General features: G+C 32.4%; 1 protein-coding gene across 6 annotated transcripts in view; it reads left to right on the top strand.

Annotated features, from left to right (window-relative positions):
• Window positions 1–22,903, top strand: part of LOC128983103 (colorectal mutant cancer protein-like) — a 135,490-nt gene that overhangs the window by 62,555 nt on the left and 50,032 nt on the right. For 5 of the 6 annotated variants that reach the window (XM_054402283.1, XM_054402291.1, XM_054402275.1 and 2 more), the window contains exon 7: window positions 2,180–2,359. The exons of the other annotated variant lie outside the window; for it this stretch is intronic. In XM_054402283.1, coding sequence (XP_054258258.1) covers window positions 2,180–2,359 — 180 coding nt within the window. The remainder of the gene's footprint in view (window positions 1–2,179; window positions 2,360–22,903) is intronic. 6 annotated transcript variants of the gene reach the window in all.

Here is a 22,903-nt window from a genome sequence, read left to right as displayed (position 1 = left end):
TAGTTTGTGGTGTCCACACACCACATTTTCCATACACGGCCTCCCAATAATTTATTGAACCACATTCAGTTCTCGGGAAAACTCAGCTAAGATCAGTCGAATGACTAAGAATGAACTAAGTAATTGTTTCTGTTCTTGGATTTTTAGCGAATTTCCCTATAGGGAAGTAGCTATTACCGTAGGTCTCATGGTAAGACCTAAGCCCGGGACCGATTTACTTTTTCATTTTGATGTCCCCAGAGGCCAAAAACACCATTCGTTCAAATTTTTATATATCTATATATAGAGATATATATATTCAAGTTTATCCCGCCTTACACCTTCAAACCAAATTTTATCAAAATCGGACAAAAATTACTCAAGTTATCGTGCGGATGGACACATATATATATATGTCCATCCGCACGATAACTTGAGTAATTTTTGTCCGATTTTGATAAAATTTGGTTTGAAGGTGTAAGGCGGGATAAACTTGAATGAGTTCGCGAACCAGCATGATCGGACTATGGGAACGGGGGTTTATGGGGGGTTTTATGGGGTAAAAATAGGTTTTTCCCATTTTTGACCCTAAAAACACAAAATTTCACAATTTATTTTTGAACCATTTTGTAGAGCTTAAAAAAACAAATAATTTAGTATATTGAAGCATTATTATGCGCCTAATTGTTACGGAGAAAATTCAAAAAAATTGTAATTTTAAAATTCCCATGTTATTCTTATATGGAGAATAAGTCAACTGTTGTAGTTTGCTTGTTTATGAACATATTTTGATAAAAGTTGGAAAATACATTAATTTCTTACTAAACCACAGTAGCCTTTTAATATTCTAAATAAAAAAAACAACTTTTTTACCCTCCCCGTTGCAGCAAACCTAAGTACTCATTAGACTAGTTCTGTTTAAATAGGGAATAAATGTAATATTTTTAGGAGACATTTTAGTTTAAATCCAATCAGGCAAATGGAAATTCGCTAAGTCTGCAGGTTTGCTGCGGCGGGGTATTTATTTTAATAACTAGGATTGCTTTCAGAGAGGTGAAAGCCAGTTGAGCGGAACAAAGGTGATTTGATATTTGTATAAGTAACTAAATGTAAAAAAAGTCAATAGACGTACCATGCTTGTTTTTTTTTTATTTACCTCTTCCGAAAGTGGATTATGGTAGTTTTGACCAGGAAAATATTACAGTAGTTGGAATCTTGATATTAACATCCAAAAAGGGCATTAAAGTATACAAAAAAGAGAAAGGATATTTAACATTCAAATTCAACTGTAGCCTACAATAAAAACATTCACCCTTTAAAGTATTTAAAGTTCGTTTTAAATTGCATTAACATTATGTAACTAAAATTTGTTTTGTATGGCTGGCTATATGGTGCAACAGATTTCATGTAGTTGTTTGTGTTCGTACTTTCAGTGTAAATAAGTCATTATAACTTAGTAGGTCTAACAGATTTATTATTATGTTTTATAAATGGACGGAATACAAATTAATTTGATCGCATATTCTCGAGTGAGATTAACAGACTTTTGTGCGAAAATGACAGTGAAAGTGACTGCGAATCGGGTGGCGCCGGCGTAGGCCTAGGCCTATCGGACAACGACAGTGGTGATGAGACAGTGTTTGTGTTTTACATAAATAGCTGTAAAACATAGACTATTGTAGATATAATTATAAATAAAAACCATTTATGTAGGGAATTGAATAAAGCAAAGGAATGAAAGCAAGAAATAGTTAAAAAAATTATTTGCACAACATTTTTTAACATTGCTTTTGAAAAATGTATTTAAAATGTTTATTCTTTTTTTGCAAGATGTTTAAAATTATAATTTTTTTACTTGAAACATGTTTATTACAATAGGAAATTTAATTTATATTAATTTACATACAACTTTTATATATTTAAGTTAAAAAGCAAAATTTTTATGATTTTTTATTGAAGCAATGCAAATTAGTCTTTTTTTTATTGGATTCTAAATGCTATGCTATTGAACTAAATACCAAGTCTCCAATGTGAGTTTGAACTTTAATGTTTCTTATCTTTTATACCAGTTCAGTGTTGTTTGTGATTATGTAGTGAAAGTGGACTTTGCCAACCAGACAGACGGTCAAATGAAATATAATTTGTAAGTTTGTAAAATATGTTGTAAAATAAAGCTCTGTTATAAAATAGCTATTTATAGACAAGAGAAGAATCACAGATGAAAAGTGATAGTCAATCACACGTTGAGGAGGAGCTACAAGAACTGCGAGCTAGAAACTCTGCACTTGAGGAACAACTGAGTAAAACTGAGGCAGAGCTGAGGCAAGCTCAGGCTGTGCTGAGTAGCGTGCGAGAGGATAGAGACAAACTGAGGCTCAAGGTGGGTTGATTCCATCCCCATGTTTAAGTTGTCGCCAGTTTGGAAAACAAAATGGTCGTAGTTGAATTGGGCCACCAACAGAATGTGGTCATGTAAATAACAGATTTTTTTTAGTATGAACATTTTTAGATAAATTAAACCGATATTGTAAGATATAGCTTCTCACAATGTAAAATGGTGGTTGCCGTTGGGAGATAAATAAATAAACTATCTCATTAAAAAATACTACGGTGAAAATTCACTTGGTATTCTTTTGGAAAGTAGTCTAAGACCTGTTTCACATATACCAAGCTGTCATGTGTCGGGCGTCGTTTAACTAGCAGTTGGGTGCAGAAGAATATTGGCCCATTCATATATGCATTACTAGTGTCGTGGTCGGTTAATCACTACCCGGCAGTCATGGACTTGTCGAGGGAGTGCTGCTGGTGTCTGGTAAATGCCAAACGGGCCTGCTGGAGGAGTAGGGGTAGAGGTCTATTCATATTGTTCACATACAATCGGAACCTGTGGTCCGCCTAAACCATGTGTTTTAACTTTTGGTTATTTGGTACTGTAGTGTGCTAAGTTTTGATTATGTTGGAAGTAGATCTTGAAATACTTATTTTATTAGTTTAGTTCAAGAATACACACGTTATCTTCATACATATTTACATATTATAGTTTCAATACTCATCATAAAATAATTAAAGAATTTTTCACTGTAATTAATTTTTTTTTATAAGAATATAAAAGCCCCAACTTGGTTTCTTTTCACGTTTAAAGGATGCACCCAGCACTCGATTCTTCCCTCTTTTTTCAACAATCTATACAAGGGTAACATTGCAATCTATAATATTGAAACGAAAGTGTGTTTTTTTATTTCACGATTCTGAATCAACCACTCGACGGATTTTCATGATTTTTGGGTTGAAAGAAAGATAATTTTGAGAACTAGGGAATGTCGAAGCCATAATTTTAGTTTAGGGTCCCAGTTTTTTAGAAATTAAGTTTTAATTTTTAAAAAGTCTAGCAGCCGACGCTAAGATTCTAAACTAGCTTTTGGCATAAAATAATTTGCTTAACATAACAGCTGTAAACATTCAGCTTTTGTGTCACAAATTCAGCATTTGGATAAAAATGTAAAGACATACTTAGGATTGACTTATTTATACTTTGTGTAATGCTAATCATTGATACGTTCAATTCTTCTGTAAGAGGATGGCAGATTAATTAAATATACATAGTAAAATACTAGGATGTTCAAATTATTTTTTAAAGCAATCTTTGTAATCTTCGATTTGTTTTAGAGCAATATAATTTGTTTTAACTAACAGCTGGTTAAATATAAACTATGGAACTATGAGGTTATTTTATTTTTGTCATTGATTATAGGAAATAAGTAAGATTAGTAGAGATAATTAGACCACAGTTTAAACCAATATTAATTAAACCACAGTACAAATCGAGGCTCTGTACACGAGTCTTAATAAAAAAGGATAAATGCAAATTATTTTACTGCTCCACTTTTCAAGGAAAGATTAGAAAAATAACAATGTTTACATGTTTTAATTTTTCATGGTAGCTTTTTGTTTACAATTAATGTTTGTCTGCTTTAACTTTGTATAGATTAGGCCCGGAAATATTGATGTCATAAAAAGAAGATCAAGAATAATCAGGAATCACGATTTTAAATTACGACCACAACCTCAGCCGGGTTTTATACAAAGATAAACAGATGGATGACATAGATTGAACACAACGTCAACATTGACCTAGGATACTGCAATTAGACAAACCATCCTTAAAATCGTGTTCAGTTGTGGTTACGTTTGGGGGCACCTATATCAGCGCCCCCAAACGTGAAAATAATATCACTTTTATTTCAACTATGAATATATTGTAGTTTAAGTTAACTAATATGGGAAATTAAGATGTACATTTCTTCAATGAGGGTGTGTAATTATCAAGAATAGAACTGAAAACACTGAAAACGGTATAGATAATAAACATTGACAATTACGTCATTAGCTTTACTAGCGTGTTTACTTTTTATATTCCTGCTACATGTGACCAGTTCTTATTTTCAAATGAATGTTATTTGAACCAAACAGCTGTTTCAAAACAAACTGTTATTGTTTTTACTTTTCTTTGTTTACGCATATTTATTTATCAATTAATGCAGTGAAATTCATATAAAGGATAGGTGTGACGATTCGTTTTGATGTTAGGACACCAAAGTTTGTGTACTGTGAATTTTATTGGATATTATCGTTTTGTTTTAGGTCGTTTCTATTCAGACCTACTGGAAATTGTGTATAGTAGTTGTATTGTGGTGATAATAATTATGGAAGAGGCAGGTATGCGCTATGGAAGGTGGTATCGTTGACTAGGTCTATACACTTCTCAATTTTGACTATTACTCTCTCTACAATATGCTACTTATAATCAGTGTGCGTCTGTGCGAATCGGCTGCAAATCTCACTTCAACGCTTTTCACATCGTAAAAATTGCAGAATTGCTGTTTTATTTAAAAATTAACGGATTTAAAATGCATATCGTATAGGCCTATGATGGAATAAAAACATATTTGGTCACACAACATTTGTTTACAAGATGATTTTTTACATTAAAACTGCAAGAAACTTTGTCTTTATATGTGTAAACTAGCTGATCTGAATTGTACACGGTTTTAACTGGCTACTGAATTCCCGTACGTAGGACGGGCTAACATCTCGTATTGCTTTATTATGTACCATTGCTATCTCTACACATGCAAAAGCTGGAGTGCCGGTGTCAGTGTTAATGTGAACAGTGGACCCTTGCAGTTGTTGGCTGGAAATCAGTATAACGGCATGCAGTGTATATGTAAAACGAGCCTTAGTAAACTGTTTCAGATTGCTGGTTTAAGGATATATACTGAACAAAGTTGGCAAATTGATTTACTTTGCACATAGGGGATAAAAATTAAACAATAAAACACTTCAATACCTTCCCTGTAGCAACAAATCTAAGTACTTGTTAATGTTATTTAAGGAAACATTTAAGTAAAAATCCAATCAGTCAAATAAACATTTGCTTAGTCTGCAGAACTTCTTCGGTGGGGGTGTGTTGTTTTAGTATGTTTCTTAAGGTTTATAAATATATATTTGGTTAGTCGTCTGAGTGAACTTTTGTAATGTCGGCAAAGAGCATGTGTAGGCTAATTAAGTTACTTACTTATTTAATCATGATAACCTTTAGATATATTGTACTAATTTAATGGAAAGTAAATAAAAGAAAATACATCTAATAACGCTTAAAACCTATATTTACACTTATACCATTGACTCACAAGAAGACTGAATATATGCATAAAAGATGGTAGGTGGTGGTCAATTTCGATTAGAAACTCCAACCATCATCAGACCCAATAGGCGAATTGGGTCGTCATTAGGTTCAGTATGTTTCTTACCCAGCTTTATGTAATGTAATGTATGCATGTATATTCCCTAGTAGCACAAATATATATTAAATACATATGAATAAATATATTTAAAATCTATTTTATATATCTCAAGTGTGTATTAATGTCAATTTTATATAATATTTAAAATATATTAAATATATAAAAAATATGTTCCAGTAATATATTTTAGTGAATAATATTTAAATAAAAAATGTATTTAATATCACTTTCAAACATCCCATGGGGCTTAAACATAAAAATACCCTCACCACAGCAAACCTGCAGACTAAGCGAATTTCCATTTGCCTGATTGGATTTAGACTAAAATGTCTCCTTAAAAATATTACATTTATTCCCTATTTAAATAGAATCAGTTTAACACATACTTTGGTTTGCTGCAACAGGGAGGGTAAAAGTGTTTTTTAATGTAAAATGTTAATAGTTAGTAAGAAATAAAAACATTTTCCAAATTTGGGCAAAATATGTTAATAAACAAGCACACTACAACGGTTTACTTATTCTCCATAAGAATAACATGGGAATTTTAAATTAACAATTTTTTGGAATTTTCTCCGTAACCATTAGGCGCATTATAACGCTTCAATATACTAAATTATTTGTTTTTTTTTAAGCTCTACAAAATAGTTTGGAAAGAAATTTCAAAATTTTATGTTTTTTTGGTCAAAAATAGGAAAAACCCATTTTTACCCCATAAAAGCCCCCATAAACCCCTGTTCCCATAGTCCGATCATGCTGGTTCGCAAACTCGTTCGAATAAACTTAGGTTTACACGTTTGTACCAAATTTCATCAAAATCGGATCATTTTTGCTCGAGTTATCGCGCTAACGGACACATATATATATATATATATATATATATATATATATATATATATATATATGAATTTGAACGGATGGTGTTTTTGGCCTCTAGGGACCTCAAAACGAAAAAAAAATCGGTCCTGGGTCCAGGTCTTACCATGAGTACTACGGTAATAGCTTATTCCCTATATGGGAAATTCGCTAACACTAAATAATAAAGATTTAGTATGAAAAACACAATTATCAGTAGAGTAAATTGATTAAATAGTTCATAAAAACAAATTTTGAAAAAAAAAACTAGATAAATTTTTTGTGACCTGGATGGGTCTCGAACCTGGGTCCTCCAACTTATGGGCCTCGTACCTTACCTCTGAGCTATCTGCGACTGTTGTTAGTCTTAGTTTTCAAATGGTGCAAGAGTAGCTAACAGTTGCAATGGTTGCAATACATTAATAAAATTTTGATACTAAAGTATAATATGGTTCTGTTAATCTGTTTTGGCATCAAGTAGTTAAGTTGAATAGTGCTGTAGTGAATAGTGAGTAGTACCCACGAATACAAATACAGTTAACTACAAAAATTAATTTAAATACTATGACAAATATTATGTAATTTATGACATATTAAGTAAATCAAATAATTATTTTTAGAACGCCATATACAACCGTAATTCGTTTCTTAAAAGGTCGCCAGTCACTAGCAACCTTTTCTAGCTAATCATTCGAGATTTCTATGATCACATTCATTGTCACATATTGCAATAAAAAAATAAAACCCATTACAGTAACACTTTTTTTGTTTGACCCACATGTAGCTGTCGAACATGTATGCTGCCTCTTAACTATATGCGTAATTTTTTCTTTATGTGCATGATAGAGTGACACCGTTCAGAGTATGTATTATTATTTACTTAATTTTAACGCTTTCACAATAGCAATTATCATACAAAAAATGTATGTATAAATTTATAAACACAATGAAAAACAAAAAGATGCAAATTATTTATTTGCCAATTAAAATAGATTATATATATTCTACAAATATATTATTACTAGCTGTAACCCGCGGGCTTTGCCCCGTTTAACTTCTTAATTTTCAAGATTATCTCGTTCGCATGGCTCAATCACGTCCTGGTTGAAGTTTGTTCGCTACGCTCACTCACCTGTAGGTTGGAGCTCGTTTGCTACGCTCACTCACCTTTAGGTTGGAGCTCGTTCGCTGCGCTCACTTGCCTTCAGGTTAGCTCGTTCGCTACGCTAACTCGCCTCCAGGTTGAAGTTCATTCGCTACGCTCACTCACCTTTTGGTTGCAAATTAGCTGTTGTCATAAATGTAAAAGAAATAATAGTGCTGCACCCTGTTGGTAATCCTTGTAACTTTAATGCTATTGAACATCATAGAACAGAACCAACTTGTTTAATTGAAACAGCTGTTAAGATTCAATAATTCCATTTCTCATAAGGTTAACATGGGAAACTCCAGAGCCACTGGGGCGGAGTCCGAAAGGATTTTTGAAATAAGAATATGCCTATATGTTAATCGGGAATGTGAGCTATCATCATGCCAAATTTCAGCCCAATCCGACCAGTATTTTTCGCGTTCACTTGTCACAAACATCCAAACTTTCTCATTTATAATATTAGTAGGATTTTATCAATAAAAATATCTAAAGTGTTTCAAAATATATTTATAAATACTTTAAATATATAATATAGTTTCAAAAATATTTAATATATATATTTAAAATATTATCAACACATAATCTTTTTTAAATATTTAATAGGAAAAATATACATATAAAATATGTATATTATAGATTTTATACTTATTTTATCAATATATATTATGAATTTATTGTATATATTCAAAACTTATATTTAATAGATATTTTGCATTGCTTTTTGGTAATATTTTTAATATATATTTGAACATATCAAACTATTATTAAAGATATATTATTTATATATTTTATTCGAGGTTCTATCAAATACAACTTTGAATATATAAAATATTTATAAAATACATATTTGTGCTACTAGGGTTATTGTTAAAAGGTGTAGCCGTTTACATAAATAATAAAATAAATGATTATTTCAACTGAGAGTTAAAACCATCGATAAATTAAGAGATGTACAAATGTTTAGGTTTTATCTAATAAGTATTTTTCCAGTTTACTGTTTAGAGTTTTACTGACCATGAGGTGCAGTTAGTATAAATCTTGCGGAACAAAGCGGGTCCCATTGGTGGTAGATGGTGGAAAGTACTTTGTTTTGTAACATAAGCAAGAGCAAAAACTATGTTCATAGTGTTTTTTAAAGTATTTATGAGTGTTGTATAACACAATCAATCGAAATTTCATTGGTCAAAGATGAAGAAATCAAGTATTACACGTATTACAAGTAAGTAAGTAGAGAATAATTTACCTCAACCAAAACTGGCAATAAACAAGTGGAATGTTTAGGTTCCATCTCAAATAATTGTTTTTGCAGTTCACGGTTTAGCTTGGAAATGGAAACACATTGTTTTGGTAGTGAATTACAAATTACGAAGTTTTAGGATTTGTATTAAACAGTTCAGAATTTAGCGGTGCCAGTGCTTGCGACCAAAGATCACATAAGACCAATAGATGGAGCACGCCTATCTAACTAACATCGAAGCAGCTGAAGCCAGGTCTGCCATCTTACTGTAGGTTAGAAGCGCTAAATGCCAATGAAAACGGCACCAAAACTCAATGTCCCGCTTCAAAATAACTTGACATTTAGCCTACTTAGACTAAAGGTAAATCGTTGAAACTTCATATGAATGATGTCAATAAGTCTAGGACACTATTGGTTCTATCTAATTAAAAGCTTAAAAGTTGATATTTTCTATTGAGTTTTAAAATATGACATGAAAAATTTTGTCAGCTGCTACTTTTATTATTTTTTTGTCAGGTAAGTTAAAAAATGGTGTATTTTGTAGCTGAAGAGTTAAATTTTTTGGATCATATTTTTTTTAAATTTTTAGCTGGTGTAGTTTGGTTGTTATTTAAATTGTAATATAGGGGCTACCCGCCGTGCCGTGTGGCATCATGCGAGCAGATTCTGCCTACGGATCATCTTCAAATGGTCCAAAGTCGTTTGGTCCACAGTTTATATTGCCGTTCGTTTGGTCCAAAATCGTTTGGTCCAACAGTTAAAAACTCGTTCGTTTGGTCCAAAATCGTTTTATCCAATTTCATTTGGTCCAAAATAGTTTGGTCCAACGTTTTATATTGCCGTTCGTTTGGTCCAAAATCGTTTGGTCCAACAGTTAAAAACTTGTTCGTTTGGTCCAAAATCGTTTGGTCCAACAGTTAAAAACACGTTCGTTTGGTCCAAAATCGTTTGGTCCAAAAGTACAAGCCAAACTAGAAGTAAAATGTTGCATTGTAGAGTAAACTTATGAAATATACTGTACGTTTATATTGCCGTTCATTTGGTCCAAAATCGTTTGGTCCAACAGTTGTAAAACAGTTCGTTTGGTCCAAAATCGTTTGGTCCAACACATTAATACGAGTTCGTTTGGACTGATTCAGAAAAATATTGTTAGAATTATATGTAATGAACATCCTGATACTCATTGTAAACCTCTTTTTATTAAACTTGAATTCCAAACAGCTATTAATTTGTACATATATGATATCATGGCTTACAGCCTTAAAAAATTGCCCTTTCAAACCTTATGTAATGATATCCATAGACACAATACGAGAAACAATTTAAATATTAAAAGAAGTTTTTTCAGATTAAATTTGACTCTAAAAAGCCACATAGTGATGTCACAGGTAATATATAACAAACTCAGTAAAATTGTTCAATCATATCCAACACACTCAATGTTTTTAAAACAATTTTATAATTGGCTTTTGAAAAATCCCTTTTATTCCCTCTCAGAGTTTTTAGAGAAGAAGAAAATTGTATTTTAGCTTGTAAGCTTTATATTTTATGACCTTATGACTAGTTATATTCTTGACTGTTGCTAATACATGTATAATGTCAATGGCAAATAAAGATTTCTATTCTATTCTATTCTAAAGTATAAACTATTGCGTCCCTCACATTGAAGGCGTTCAAATATCCGCCGTCGTATACAATAATAATATTAATACAATTTTTGCTTTAAACATGTTGAATTTCTATGTTTTTAACGTTAAAGACGCCATGTTTTGTTGTATTCAAACCACTAAAGCGTACATAAACAAACTTAAAGCTCAATAGTGTATCATACGGTTGGAAATCTTATAAATTAACAGTTTTTATCACATTTGGCGACCTTCTAATATACAGAGTGTTCAGTGGACCAACGTGTTTTAAATGTTTATCATACACCTTAATTTGTATTGTTGTACCGGTACCTATTTACAATGGAGTGTTTACTATTGATCATGGTTGTCTATAATTCTTAATCAAAAGGTTAAAATAGAACATGAAAATTACATTAATTAGCCTTCTCATATTTTCTGGACGTCCACAATTTCCTGGTAAAAATTTTGTCTTACAGAATTATATATAAGGATCTTATTTTCTTATTTTAAAATTGATGTTCTTCTGTATAATGTCATGTTTAGCAATATAACGTTCCATTACGAACAATTATATAATCTTAATATTACAGTAACTCTTTCAATCATTTCTTATTGCATTATGTTATATCTATTGTACTGGTTGGTGTCTGCCTTTTTGACTACTTTTGCCGATATTTTGTCTTATTATTCAAGACTGACAGATCATCACGAGATTATTGTTATACATGTGTATTTAATCATTGGACAATTTCCCATTATGTAATACGATACAGAATAATAAAAGTGCAGAAGGCTTTTACAGTCTATGAAAATGAATGTTAAATAGGTTACTTTTATTTATCATAGACACATCATTAAGGTACATCAATTATAGGTCTACTCTTTGTGATATGCATAATTGTCTGAGACAAACATTCAGGCACGTTGCCCATATTTTTTTTTAAATAATAGTGGTTTTCAGTTACTGGATTAAATTTTTAATAATTTTATGAATAAATGCATGATAAGTTATAGAAAGTTATTAATCCTAAATTTCAGTTTATTACAGACTTTTAGAGAGTTTACTTTGATGTATTAATTCAGCTTAGTGAAAGAATACACAATAGAGCCAATGAATGTTATTCAACTAAAGAAGTGTTGTACATGTTTACTGGCGCTACTCAGCAACAAAAATCATTGATCTCTCTAAGTTACTTACCCAGATGGTGACATAAAAAAGGCCCAAACTCCATACTATAAACAGTTTCTCAGGCCAGAGTCAATTTAAAGCGCTTGAATTGTGGCATTTATTAATTCGGCTTATATTTCTCGTAACCAACAGATTGTTCATCTGCAGAAGAAGTTCAGTGTGCTCTTATCGTGTCTAATGGCATCCAAACACAGAAACCTTAAATTACAGTAGTACCTATATCTTGACAGATGTTTTGCAGTAGCATGTTACCTATTGTACGATATTACGGACCGTGGCCCACTTGATTGGCCTTAAGTGGGAATTTTTTTAATAACACTACACCTTAACTGTAAAACAATTTTCACAAAGAGTGATCACCATTTTTTACCATTTACTGTCATGACAGAAAGGTCGTGTACATTTTGTACCGGATCTCCTCATCCTTTCAAAGATACGTTGATTAACAACGTGACGAAGGAAAAATAAAACTTAACCAGCTTTAGGGTGGGTCTCCCTTTGTAGTAAGAACGTGCCTTCCCAACAAACAGATTCAATTAGCATAGCACTGAACTGATAAAATCGCTGAAGTGTGCAACGTCGTTGCAACAATTGTACTGATCGGAGTCAAGACTGATCACGTTGACATAATTTCATGGTGCGCGCCCCTGACCAGCCAACAGCAATTGTTAAGCATGGCTGTGTTGCATTTTGTTGCATTTGGTGAGTGAGCGTAGCGAACGAGCTCCAACCTAAAGGTGAGTGAGCGTAGCGAACAAACTTCAACCAGGACGTGATTGAGCCATGCGAACGAGATAATCTTGAAAATTAAGAAGTTAAACGGGGCAAAGCCCGCGGGTTACAGCTAGTCTATCTATATTTACTAGTGTACATGTTGCTCGAATTCGAGCAATTGCAAAGTATTACAGGAGTTATTTCAAAACGAATAACAGTCATATTTACAATGAGTACAAAAGAGTCAACTCAAAGATTACCGGTGTGTAATTCAGACCCCCATATGTTTTAGGTAAATAAACAAGCTGGCTGTTTGTAAGATTTTAATGGTAAGAGTTTAGAGTCGACGTATAAGAGCTTCGCTCGCTCCGCTCAACAATCGTGCTAACACGATCCGTCTTGGGGGTTATGTTTACACCATCGATTTCTATTATATAGAAGTTTACACAAACTCAAATAGTAAATAAATATACTCAATGCGTTTCATTGAATAGAAAAATAAATAACAGCCATCGATCTTTAGAGATCGATGATAACAGCAATTAAATTATACAGCTGATCAAAATGTAAACAATTATGTTCCTTATAAGGATAACATGGGAACTTTCAATGTCACTGGGGCAGAGCCCAAGGGACTTTTTTCAAAAATGTAAGGCCAGTTAGCAAATCTAAGCGACACGCTCTTTCCAATGAGACGTCAATGGATAAAATCGGTTTAGAAATGGCGGAGGAGTTCAACCGACAAAGTTTCATGTAGCGTATTAATTATATAGAAATAATATTAATAATATTATAATATTAATAATTGTGTTATTAGGTATTAATAGTTACCTTCAATCCAAGTTCGACGCACGTACTCGATGTACTGGCCAAGGATCGGTGTCATCGATTTCGCCTGCACATACGCCACTATGTACTGGAACCCTTCGTCTATTTTGTCCTCCGGTAGCAGCGCCAGGGACATGGTCATTTTCACGGCTCTTTTGACCATTGGATTAGAGTTTATGGCTCTTGTTAGGCCCAATCCTCGAGCCTTTCTCCACATTGCCTAAATGAAAATCATCATTATATTTTTTTTGTTTTACATGAATTTTTAACTTGTTATATAAAAATAGCAAATTACTGTTTAACAAAGCGCCAACAAAAAGCTGTTATACACTATTAAAACTGTCAAAAAATACAAAATGTATGGGGTGCGATTTGGGTATTTTGAAATTTAAGTGCAGAATTAATACGTTTATTGACAATAGTTGTGAATGTTATGATTTCTTAACATGTTTTAGATATTCATGCACGTAATATGCTTACTTGTGATGAGTGGAAAAAGCAACCGAAAATTTGAGCATCAGGGAACCTCTCCCTCAAGGCCGTCTGCAACGCCATTTCAAAATCCGTCATTACCACTGTTGGCTGTAGTTCTGGTGCTAAATCTACTAACTTGGCAAACAGTTGGTCGTATGCCGGTTTGGTTTTCTTCTCCATGAGAATGAAAAATACGGGATATGCCTGTTAAATAAAACAATCATCAATAAATACACATCAATAATGTTACTACACATTGACATTTAATGTTGCTAAAAACATGTGTATTTAACTTAAGTCCATCTCTGCGTTCAGATAGTGTGATATGGTCATAAACAGCTTTCTGCTAACATGTACATTTTTTTCTGGTGCAAAATTAAAGCTTAACAATGGAATTATGAGTTTTATGTATTAAACGATTGTTTATAGCAATTGGTTACTTTTGTTTGATGCAGTAGTCACCATGGGATACAGCTAATATTGTATACAATATTCATACATGTTTATGCAAAAAAATAATATGAAATTCATGATTAGCTTGCCTATAAAATTTTTAATTAAACTGTTTTTGTTACAGTATGTAGTAAATAACTTCTTGATCTGTATTGTACGTGTTATTAAGTTACAGAAAGTTGTAAGAGAATAACAGTGCCTAATTAGATAACAAATAATGTGGGATTAGTTTCCGTTGCATTGCATTGCATTAGAAAAAACATAAAAATTTGTTCCATTCTATTGTACAATAATGGTTACTTACTCTGTTGAACCTCATCCCCATGACAGTTAGTAGCTGTCGTGATGGCGGCACGTTTGGCCTTACTTTAAAAGTTCCGTCAATGTGAATCTCCGAAACTTCTCGAATTTCACTAATCATCTTCGGGGATCCAAATATAAGTGACGTTCCATTAGATTCATCCTGAACGCTACCGAGATAAAAATCCCCGCCTCCGATAGCTTTGGAGAACCGTTCGTTCCTCTCCTCCTCCAGGTTTTCACTCAGTGTCTGCAGGGTTTGGGGGATTGCATCAATCACTGAAACTGAAACTGTAGGAGGATTCTGCTCTCTATAATCTTCCATAACTAATAACGATCCAAGTCTTGTGATAACTTGCATTACTTGGTCTTTAAAATGGTATGTTATACAGCAGCACTCCCAGCATAAATAGTTTTCGGTTCTTCGGTAGGTCCCAAGTTTCTCACCCATACAGCACTACTTGGTTAGTTGGGGTACGGAATAAATGAATTTTAATCTACACTGACTCCCAGCAGGTTATTACATATTTATTTTAGCTTTTGAAAATTGAAACAGTTAACAAAACAAATAGCAAATAGCAAATATTTGTTTGTTTAAGTCGGCAAAATCCAAAAGAAGATAGGTAGTTGACTTTACTATAGCATAGTAAACAAGATTTTGCCGTAGTAAACAATGTAATGATAGGTTTTCGCAGGTGATAAACAAGCAAAGAAAACATGACATCTCACAGTAGTGTAGCGAAAAGTAACTTTTGAGGATTAAAATTAGCTGATTAAGTCAACGGCAAATCCTTCAATAAAATACTTCACATAAATCTGAAGGGCAGCTCCTAAATTTATGACCTCTTTAGTGTGTATATTGCATCCGTGTTGTTTAGTAAGTTCAACGCTAAAAAATTTTGATGACATTCTAATTTCAAAATGTATCTTTCAATTAAGGGAACGATTTTGTCCATAACCGTTGGCACTTAAAGGTATTCATGTAGAGTTCTATTGGTTAAATACCAAGGTGCATTAGCTATCTTACTCAGCATTTTTGATTGGTATCTTTCTATAATTTTGATATTTTACCGAGCACCAAAGTTGCACACCGTATCTCCATATTGGTTTCAATATAGTTTTGTACAGTAATTATTTATTTTCTTGATCAAGTTTTGATTTTCTTCCGTTGAGCCAATTCAATTGATTGCATTTAAGATTTAGTTGTTGCCGTTTTCTCCAAATGTGATGTGTGTTCAACTTAATGTACTTCAGTAGATTGGGTGTTGTTTATTGTGACAGGAAAACAAGAATTTAGATTTACAGTAAAATACCCCCGCCGCAGCAAACCTGCAGACCAAGCGAATTTCAACCTATCTCATTGCATTTTTACTAAAATATTTCCATAAATAAGACATATTTATTCCCAATTTCAATAACACATTAGATTTAACAAGTGCTTAGGTTTGCTACTACGGGAAAATAAAAAAGTGTAAAAAACAGTGTAAAATAAGATTTAATTCCAATAAATTTACCCACCAAAAACTTTTAACTTAATAATTACACAATAGTTTCTTACCGAAAATGAGGTTTTGCCGGCTCGAGATATTTTTAAAACAATCGAGAACTGCAAAACCATTTTTTGTCCCTGGTACGAACACTATTTTTCACCACACTACTACTATTCACAATAATAATTAATGCACACTGTTAATCAACTCAACTTTAAGGTTATGTGAAGAAGTAATTTCAGGAATCAGCAAAAATAATAATAAACAGTTGCTAGGCAACGGTGAAAATAAAACAATTCTATTGCAATGCTGTGGATACTGTTTGTGTACTTAATATGCAAGCGGGCAGCTGATTTTGCGGCCCTAGGGATGTAAAAACCTGCTCGGTCCCCAAATGACGATTACAGCTGGCATGGCCAGCAAAACGTAACTTTCAGCCTCTAATTAACGTATGTAAAAAAGGTAATAACATCATAGTGTGGCGAAAAAAACATTTTCAAACAATAAAACAAATAAAAAAACTCAAAGCTTTTACTTACTTTTCAATGATAAAATCATACATAGTCAAACAATAATTTACAACATCTGGTCTGGTTAATATTACGGGTTGAATGAAAAGAAACATGTGAACTTGCTTCTAAAAAAACATTGCTCACTTAGTATTGATTATAAAAATATTATAAAAACAAGGAACAAACCCCAAGTGAAAGTGTTACAATACATATTCTTGACCATTTAAGGTGCTTGCTAAATCTAGCACTCTATTAAACATGGTCTCAAATATGTATTAACTTACTTTCTCACACTAACTGGCAATCACGACAATCAATATTATTGTACACATATAACTTCTAACATAAATATTTCAATTGCAATTTGAAACCAAATACTGTTAAGTACCAACTGAAACCAACTACTGTACAGGTAGTTTTTGTTCTACTGTTGGTCAGTCCTACAGTATGTTTCATCTAGGGTCCTACGCACGTGAATCGAGTAGTCAATATAAATCACAACAGGTAGCCTAGTTAACACAAAGACACAAAAATTTCGTAGTAAATATAATTCACTGACATCTTCAATAATTGAACAATGTTTTACAGAAATGAAATTTTCTAACATGACTTAACATTTGATGGCAAAACATAAACTTAAAATGATTGTATGTACTGTGAAACTCAACTATACGTAAGTGTTTTCTATGTATAGTAGTAAATTGCAAATTTAGTGATAACGCACATCCTTTATGGTAAGGGGAAACTACATTTTAAAGTTAAATATTATGTCGGCGAACAACGACAAACACAACATTTGTGTAAACAAAACATTATTAACATAAACATTTACATGTAATTTAATTTGAAACCACCTTTTCACTTTTTAGAAAAAACAACATGAAACTACTTTGAACTGTTTAGTACGCAATTTACACTTATTTCTATAACACAGTGAAGTTAGCCTTACGTACGGTTATGGCCTCGACATCCCCTTCATTTCTTAATTATCTATCATTCTATTTAAATTCATTAATATCCGTAAAGTGGTTCAAAATATCAAAATAAAAAACGCGTTTATATATATATACAGTATCAGACTAGTATTTATCCGGCACGCGTTGCAGTACTAAAAACTAACTATTAAATGTATACAAAAAAATATAATAAAATTTAAAAATATAAAATATAAAAATATATAAAAACTAGCAGAGTGTCCTTCGTACGGGGTTGGAATATAAGTATAAAATGCTTATTGCAGTTATACTCAAGCTTTGCGATTGCAATGGGTGGAGGACACAGTTTGATAAAATTTGCTTTTTTAAATTTACAGTATTCTATAGTATTACACATCTACCATAGCCATAATGTTCTACCATTTTACCTAAACAATAGAGAAAAATAAATTATCAATTCGCAAAATGTCACAAATTATTCATGAAATGAAAAACATATACATAACTGTAAACAATCCTACTTTGACAGTTCTCATTGCGAATCACAGTTTTTTGTTGCTGCTTAGTTCAAATTAGCTGCTTCATAAATGCAAAAAAAATATAGTGCTGCACCCTGTTGGTAAATCTTATAACTTTTTAATGCTTTTCCATATCATAGAACCAACTTTTTTAGTTGAAACAGCTGACTAAATTCTTTAATTCCCTTTAAATATGAATACTCATAAGGTTAACATGGGGAATTACAGAGCCACTGGGGCGGAGCCCGAAAGGATTTTTGAGATAAGAATATGCCTATATGTTAATCGGGAATGTAAGCTATCATCATGCCAAATTTCAGCCCAATCCGTCCAGTGGTTTATGCGTGATTGAACTTCAAACAAACAAACAAACAAACAAACAAACACACAAACTTTCACATTTATAATATTAGTAAGATAAGATATAAATATTTAAAAATATAATATAATTTTTATAAAGGTACAACAATTACAAACTCTTTTCTTTTCAATAATTTATTCACGGTTCTCATGGGGAGTAAACATAACATTTTGGGAAGTTTTACAAATAGGATATATCTTCGATGAGAAATTAACTTTATATATTTGTATTATTAACTACATAATTGTTACAAATACCATGACAAACACACAACAAACACAGATTGAATTTTAATATATAGATAAATTAAATAAACCATCTGTTTAACATTAAATGCAAACTCAAAGCAAAGTCAATGTTTATCCACAAATCTAGTGAATTAAAACGCGTTGTTTTAAGATTGACTGGGGATAAAAAGTAAACATTACACAAACACATTATATATAAATAAATATATGTATATGTACGTGTATATAAATGCAAACATATCAATTATTTAGAAACGTAACACAAAACAACAAATAGGCCTCGAAAGGCAGGCGGTTGGGTTGACGACGTGACGGCGATTATTTGAACGCCTTCTATGTGAGGGACGCAATAGTTCATACTTTTGGACCAAACGAACTCGTATTAGAGTTTTGGATAAAACGACCCGATCGAATGGTCCACAGTGAAACGTACAGTCTATTTCATAAGTTTACTCCACAATGCACAATTGTAATTCTGGTTTTGCCTGTACTTTTGGACCAAACGATTTTGGACCAAACGAACTGTTTTACAACTGTTGGACCAAACGAACTGTTTTACAACTTGTGGACCAAACGATTTTGGACCAAACGAACTGTTTTACAACTTGTGGACCAAACGATTTTGGACCAAACGAACTGTTTTACAACTTGTGGACCAAACGATTTTGGACCAAATGAAATACTCCCCAACTGGATGATAAAATGATTTTGGACCAAACGAACTGTTTTACAAGTGTTGGACCAAACGATTTTGGACCAAACGAACTGTTTTACAACTTGTGGACCAAACGATTTTGGACCAAATGAAATACTCCCCTGCCTACATCTTTACTTGTAATACAGTTTAGATACTCAAGTTTGAAGCTATACAGAAAAGTTACTAAACTAATTAGAAAATCACGGAGTACATATAAATGTTTCGTTTTATTTTTTCAATTCATCTAAAAATTAATATTTTTAGCTCTTTCACAAAAATAAATATGACAGTCAGAATATAAAGGAAAGTTGTATAAAGAGTTTCAGAAACTATCTTGTGACTTTGAAAATTTGTACATTGTAAACCAAACGCCAGAACTTTATCAAACTTTAATACAATATAGATAAATATATTATAAATTCATTTGTAGCTTTTCAGAATTTTTCTTTCACCCAAAAAGTTTTTGTTGTTAATTTTGTAAACTAACTTTTTCTAAGAAAACAAATTAAAAGCGTATTTTTAAGGTCATTGTGTTAGTAATAGCAATGTTTATAATACAAAGGCGTATTGTCACGGATATCATTAATATAATAAATATAGTAAATAAAATAAAATTATTATATATTGGCCTTGTTGAACTTGTAAATTTAATTATACATTTCATTATCATTAATATAAACTAACATTTAATTAGTAAACTAACATTTAATTAGTTGCGCCCGCTATTAGGGCTCATCACAGCCGGCAGCCGCCATCTTGTTGTAGATTAGTGAAAAATACTGGCTTCACGTCGCTTTTGTATATTGAAACATAATTAACAAAACCAAATTTATTGAACTCACAAATCAGACTAAACTAAAAAGTAAACAAAACATAATAATATAAACAGTCATCTGACAGATGTTATAAATAAAACATACTGTATGTACTCTTTTCTTGATACATAACACTCCTCCCCCGTCAGGTAGTCCTTGAGATATGCCGGTGGTCGACGGATCCGAACAGGTCGAGGACTCATGCTCATTGAAGTGTTTTGGGAGTTTGATCTAGAGACACATGACTGAACAGGTTGTGGACTCGTGCTCATGCTAGTGAAGTCTTGAATTAAATCAGAAACGTTGGGACCAGCTAAACCAGAAACGTTGAAACCATCTTCTTGATGAGGGTTAATTGATCCTTCTAAACTACTAAAGGATTGGGTCTTCATATTGATAATAAACTATCCTGGAATGAGCATATAAATTATTTGTCTACTAGACTATCTTGAGTAATTTTTCTTCTTGGTCGTCTCAAAGATGTAATTCCAAAGAACTATTTGAGATCGGCTTATTTTGCATATTTTCAGTCTGTAATGAGATATGGATTGATATTCTGGGGTGGGAGTGGAAGAATTAATGAAATTTTAATCCTACAGAAGGGGGCTGTCAGAGCTATGAATGGATCAGAGCCAGATGAGCACTGCAAGCCTCTTTTTAAGGATTTTAAGATTGAAACTGTAATAATTTTTTTTATTTATTATCTTGCCCTTTATATCTTAAAAAACCCCATCACCTAAAATTAAATAATCATAATCACAATACCAAATTTAAAAATAGTACCTTGTTAGAATCGCATCGCCTGAGTAAGACTAGCAAGAGCCACATAGTGTTATCAACTAAAGTATATAACCTTTTAAAACACAATATTGATGCTTATCCGCAAGAAAAATTTAAGTCCTTGTTTTATAATTGGCTATTAAACAAGCCTTCTTATAGCCTGGACGATTTGTTCAAATCTGGCCAAATAAATCTTTGATTGTATAACCCTGCTGCTAACCTGTTGCTTTATCAGGTCCTTATATTGTTGTTTGTTTAGTCATATTTACATATCTGAGTTATTAAGCCCTATTGTTTTTTCAAAATATTGAAAGTGTTTTGATTTTGTTTTGTTTGACGATTGATGTATGCACATGATTTTGACTTTGTCGATGATCTAATGTATCCTTATGACAAATAAAGATTTTTATTATTATTATTATTATTATTAATAGGATTCTGGAATATTGGGTGGAATGGTGGGTTTACTGGAGATTCAGGATTATCCAAGAGTGAGTTAGGAGGTGCTTTTGATATTTCTAAGCGAGGTCTCAATTGGTCGATATGACATCGTATTTCAATGCCTTCTTTTGTTGTCAAATGGTAGCTCTGTGGCCCGGTTATTCTAGTGACTTTAGCAGGAATCCACTTTGGTCCTCGCTGATTGTAGCTTCTTGCAAATACGGAATCATTTTCTTTAAATTTCCTCTGAGGTGACTGTTGGTAATCGTGAAGTGCTTTATCCAAGATTTTGTCTTCTTTGTCATTTAAAGAATAATCATATTATTTAAAGTGTTTGAGCGATCTCTCCGCAACCTTTATACAATTTTATGTTTTTTTTTATTATTTGAGTTACAAAAACAACATGACAAAAAATATTTAAGTCTAAAAAGTGTAAACATATTTTAAGATGATATTTTATACAATTAATATTTTATTTTTACCGGTAGTGAAGATGTATTTTCACTAAGGAGCATAACATTGGTAAAAAATACTTTAGTTTAAAAAAGTTAAAACTGGTTTCAACACAACTTCTATAAAGCTATTTCATTTTAAACTATTGGATACTGAAGTAGACATCCCATCTATATGGAACAGCTGTCGCAAATTTTTTATTAAAAGAACATAAGTTATGTGAGCCAGGCACAGAATGCACTAAGGTCTTAAATTGTGTTTTATATCTTATTTATTTTTGCTGACCAGGTTGATGGGTCAAACAGTTGATATAGCTCACCATAAGTCATTCCATTAGTTTGACTTAATTAAAAAGTCTATGTATTGGTCAGCACAATCTGTCGGTGGCTCACATCAACTACGAAGATTTTGATTAAAAAACTGGCGACAATTTTAACATGGGAATGGAGGAATGTCTAGATGTATTAATACTTAATTAATAGTCGAAGATAATATAACATCTCTCTCTCTCTCTGTCAGTTATAAGGCTATTTTTATCTTTACTAAATACGTCGTCACAGCCTTTAGCAAAAGTATACTCATTTGAACAAGGAATTATAAATAATGGGACGTTGACTTAAGTTATCACATCATTGATTGTCAGGGGCTAGCATGTAGAAAAACTTGTGTCTCATTCATTGATGAGGTAGGGACAAAAGAAAAAAACATTTACACACATTGATAATTTGCTTCCGAATAACAATTAAATAGTAGATATTGGTTTTCGGTTATGTCCTATTCAGCCCGAGTTTCATTTCGCCCGTAGCCTAATTAGTCCCAGTTCGCCCACGGTTCCAGATTAACCCTTATAATCCTCAGCTCTACCTGTGTCAGAAGTCTCATTCCATCCACGGAGGCGATGTACCGCCTCTAGGTACCCCCACCCCCACAAGTATGACCTCCATCACCTCCGACTACACGGCTATTGGAGCATATATTTGTTGTTAAAATATTTGTTTGACAAACCAAGCGAATTTCCTTTATAGTATTAATGTAAAGTTGAAAC

This window comes from Macrosteles quadrilineatus, unplaced genomic scaffold (assembly GCF_028750875.1).
Source record: "Macrosteles quadrilineatus isolate MER2022 unplaced genomic scaffold, UCM_ALF_1.0 Scaffold_1__1_contigs__length_201487025, whole genome shotgun sequence".
Taxonomy (NCBI): Eukaryota; Metazoa; Arthropoda; class Insecta; order Hemiptera; family Cicadellidae; genus Macrosteles; species Macrosteles quadrilineatus.
Note: the sequence above shows the minus strand (reverse complement) of the source record. Positions and strands in the feature narration are given on the sequence as shown.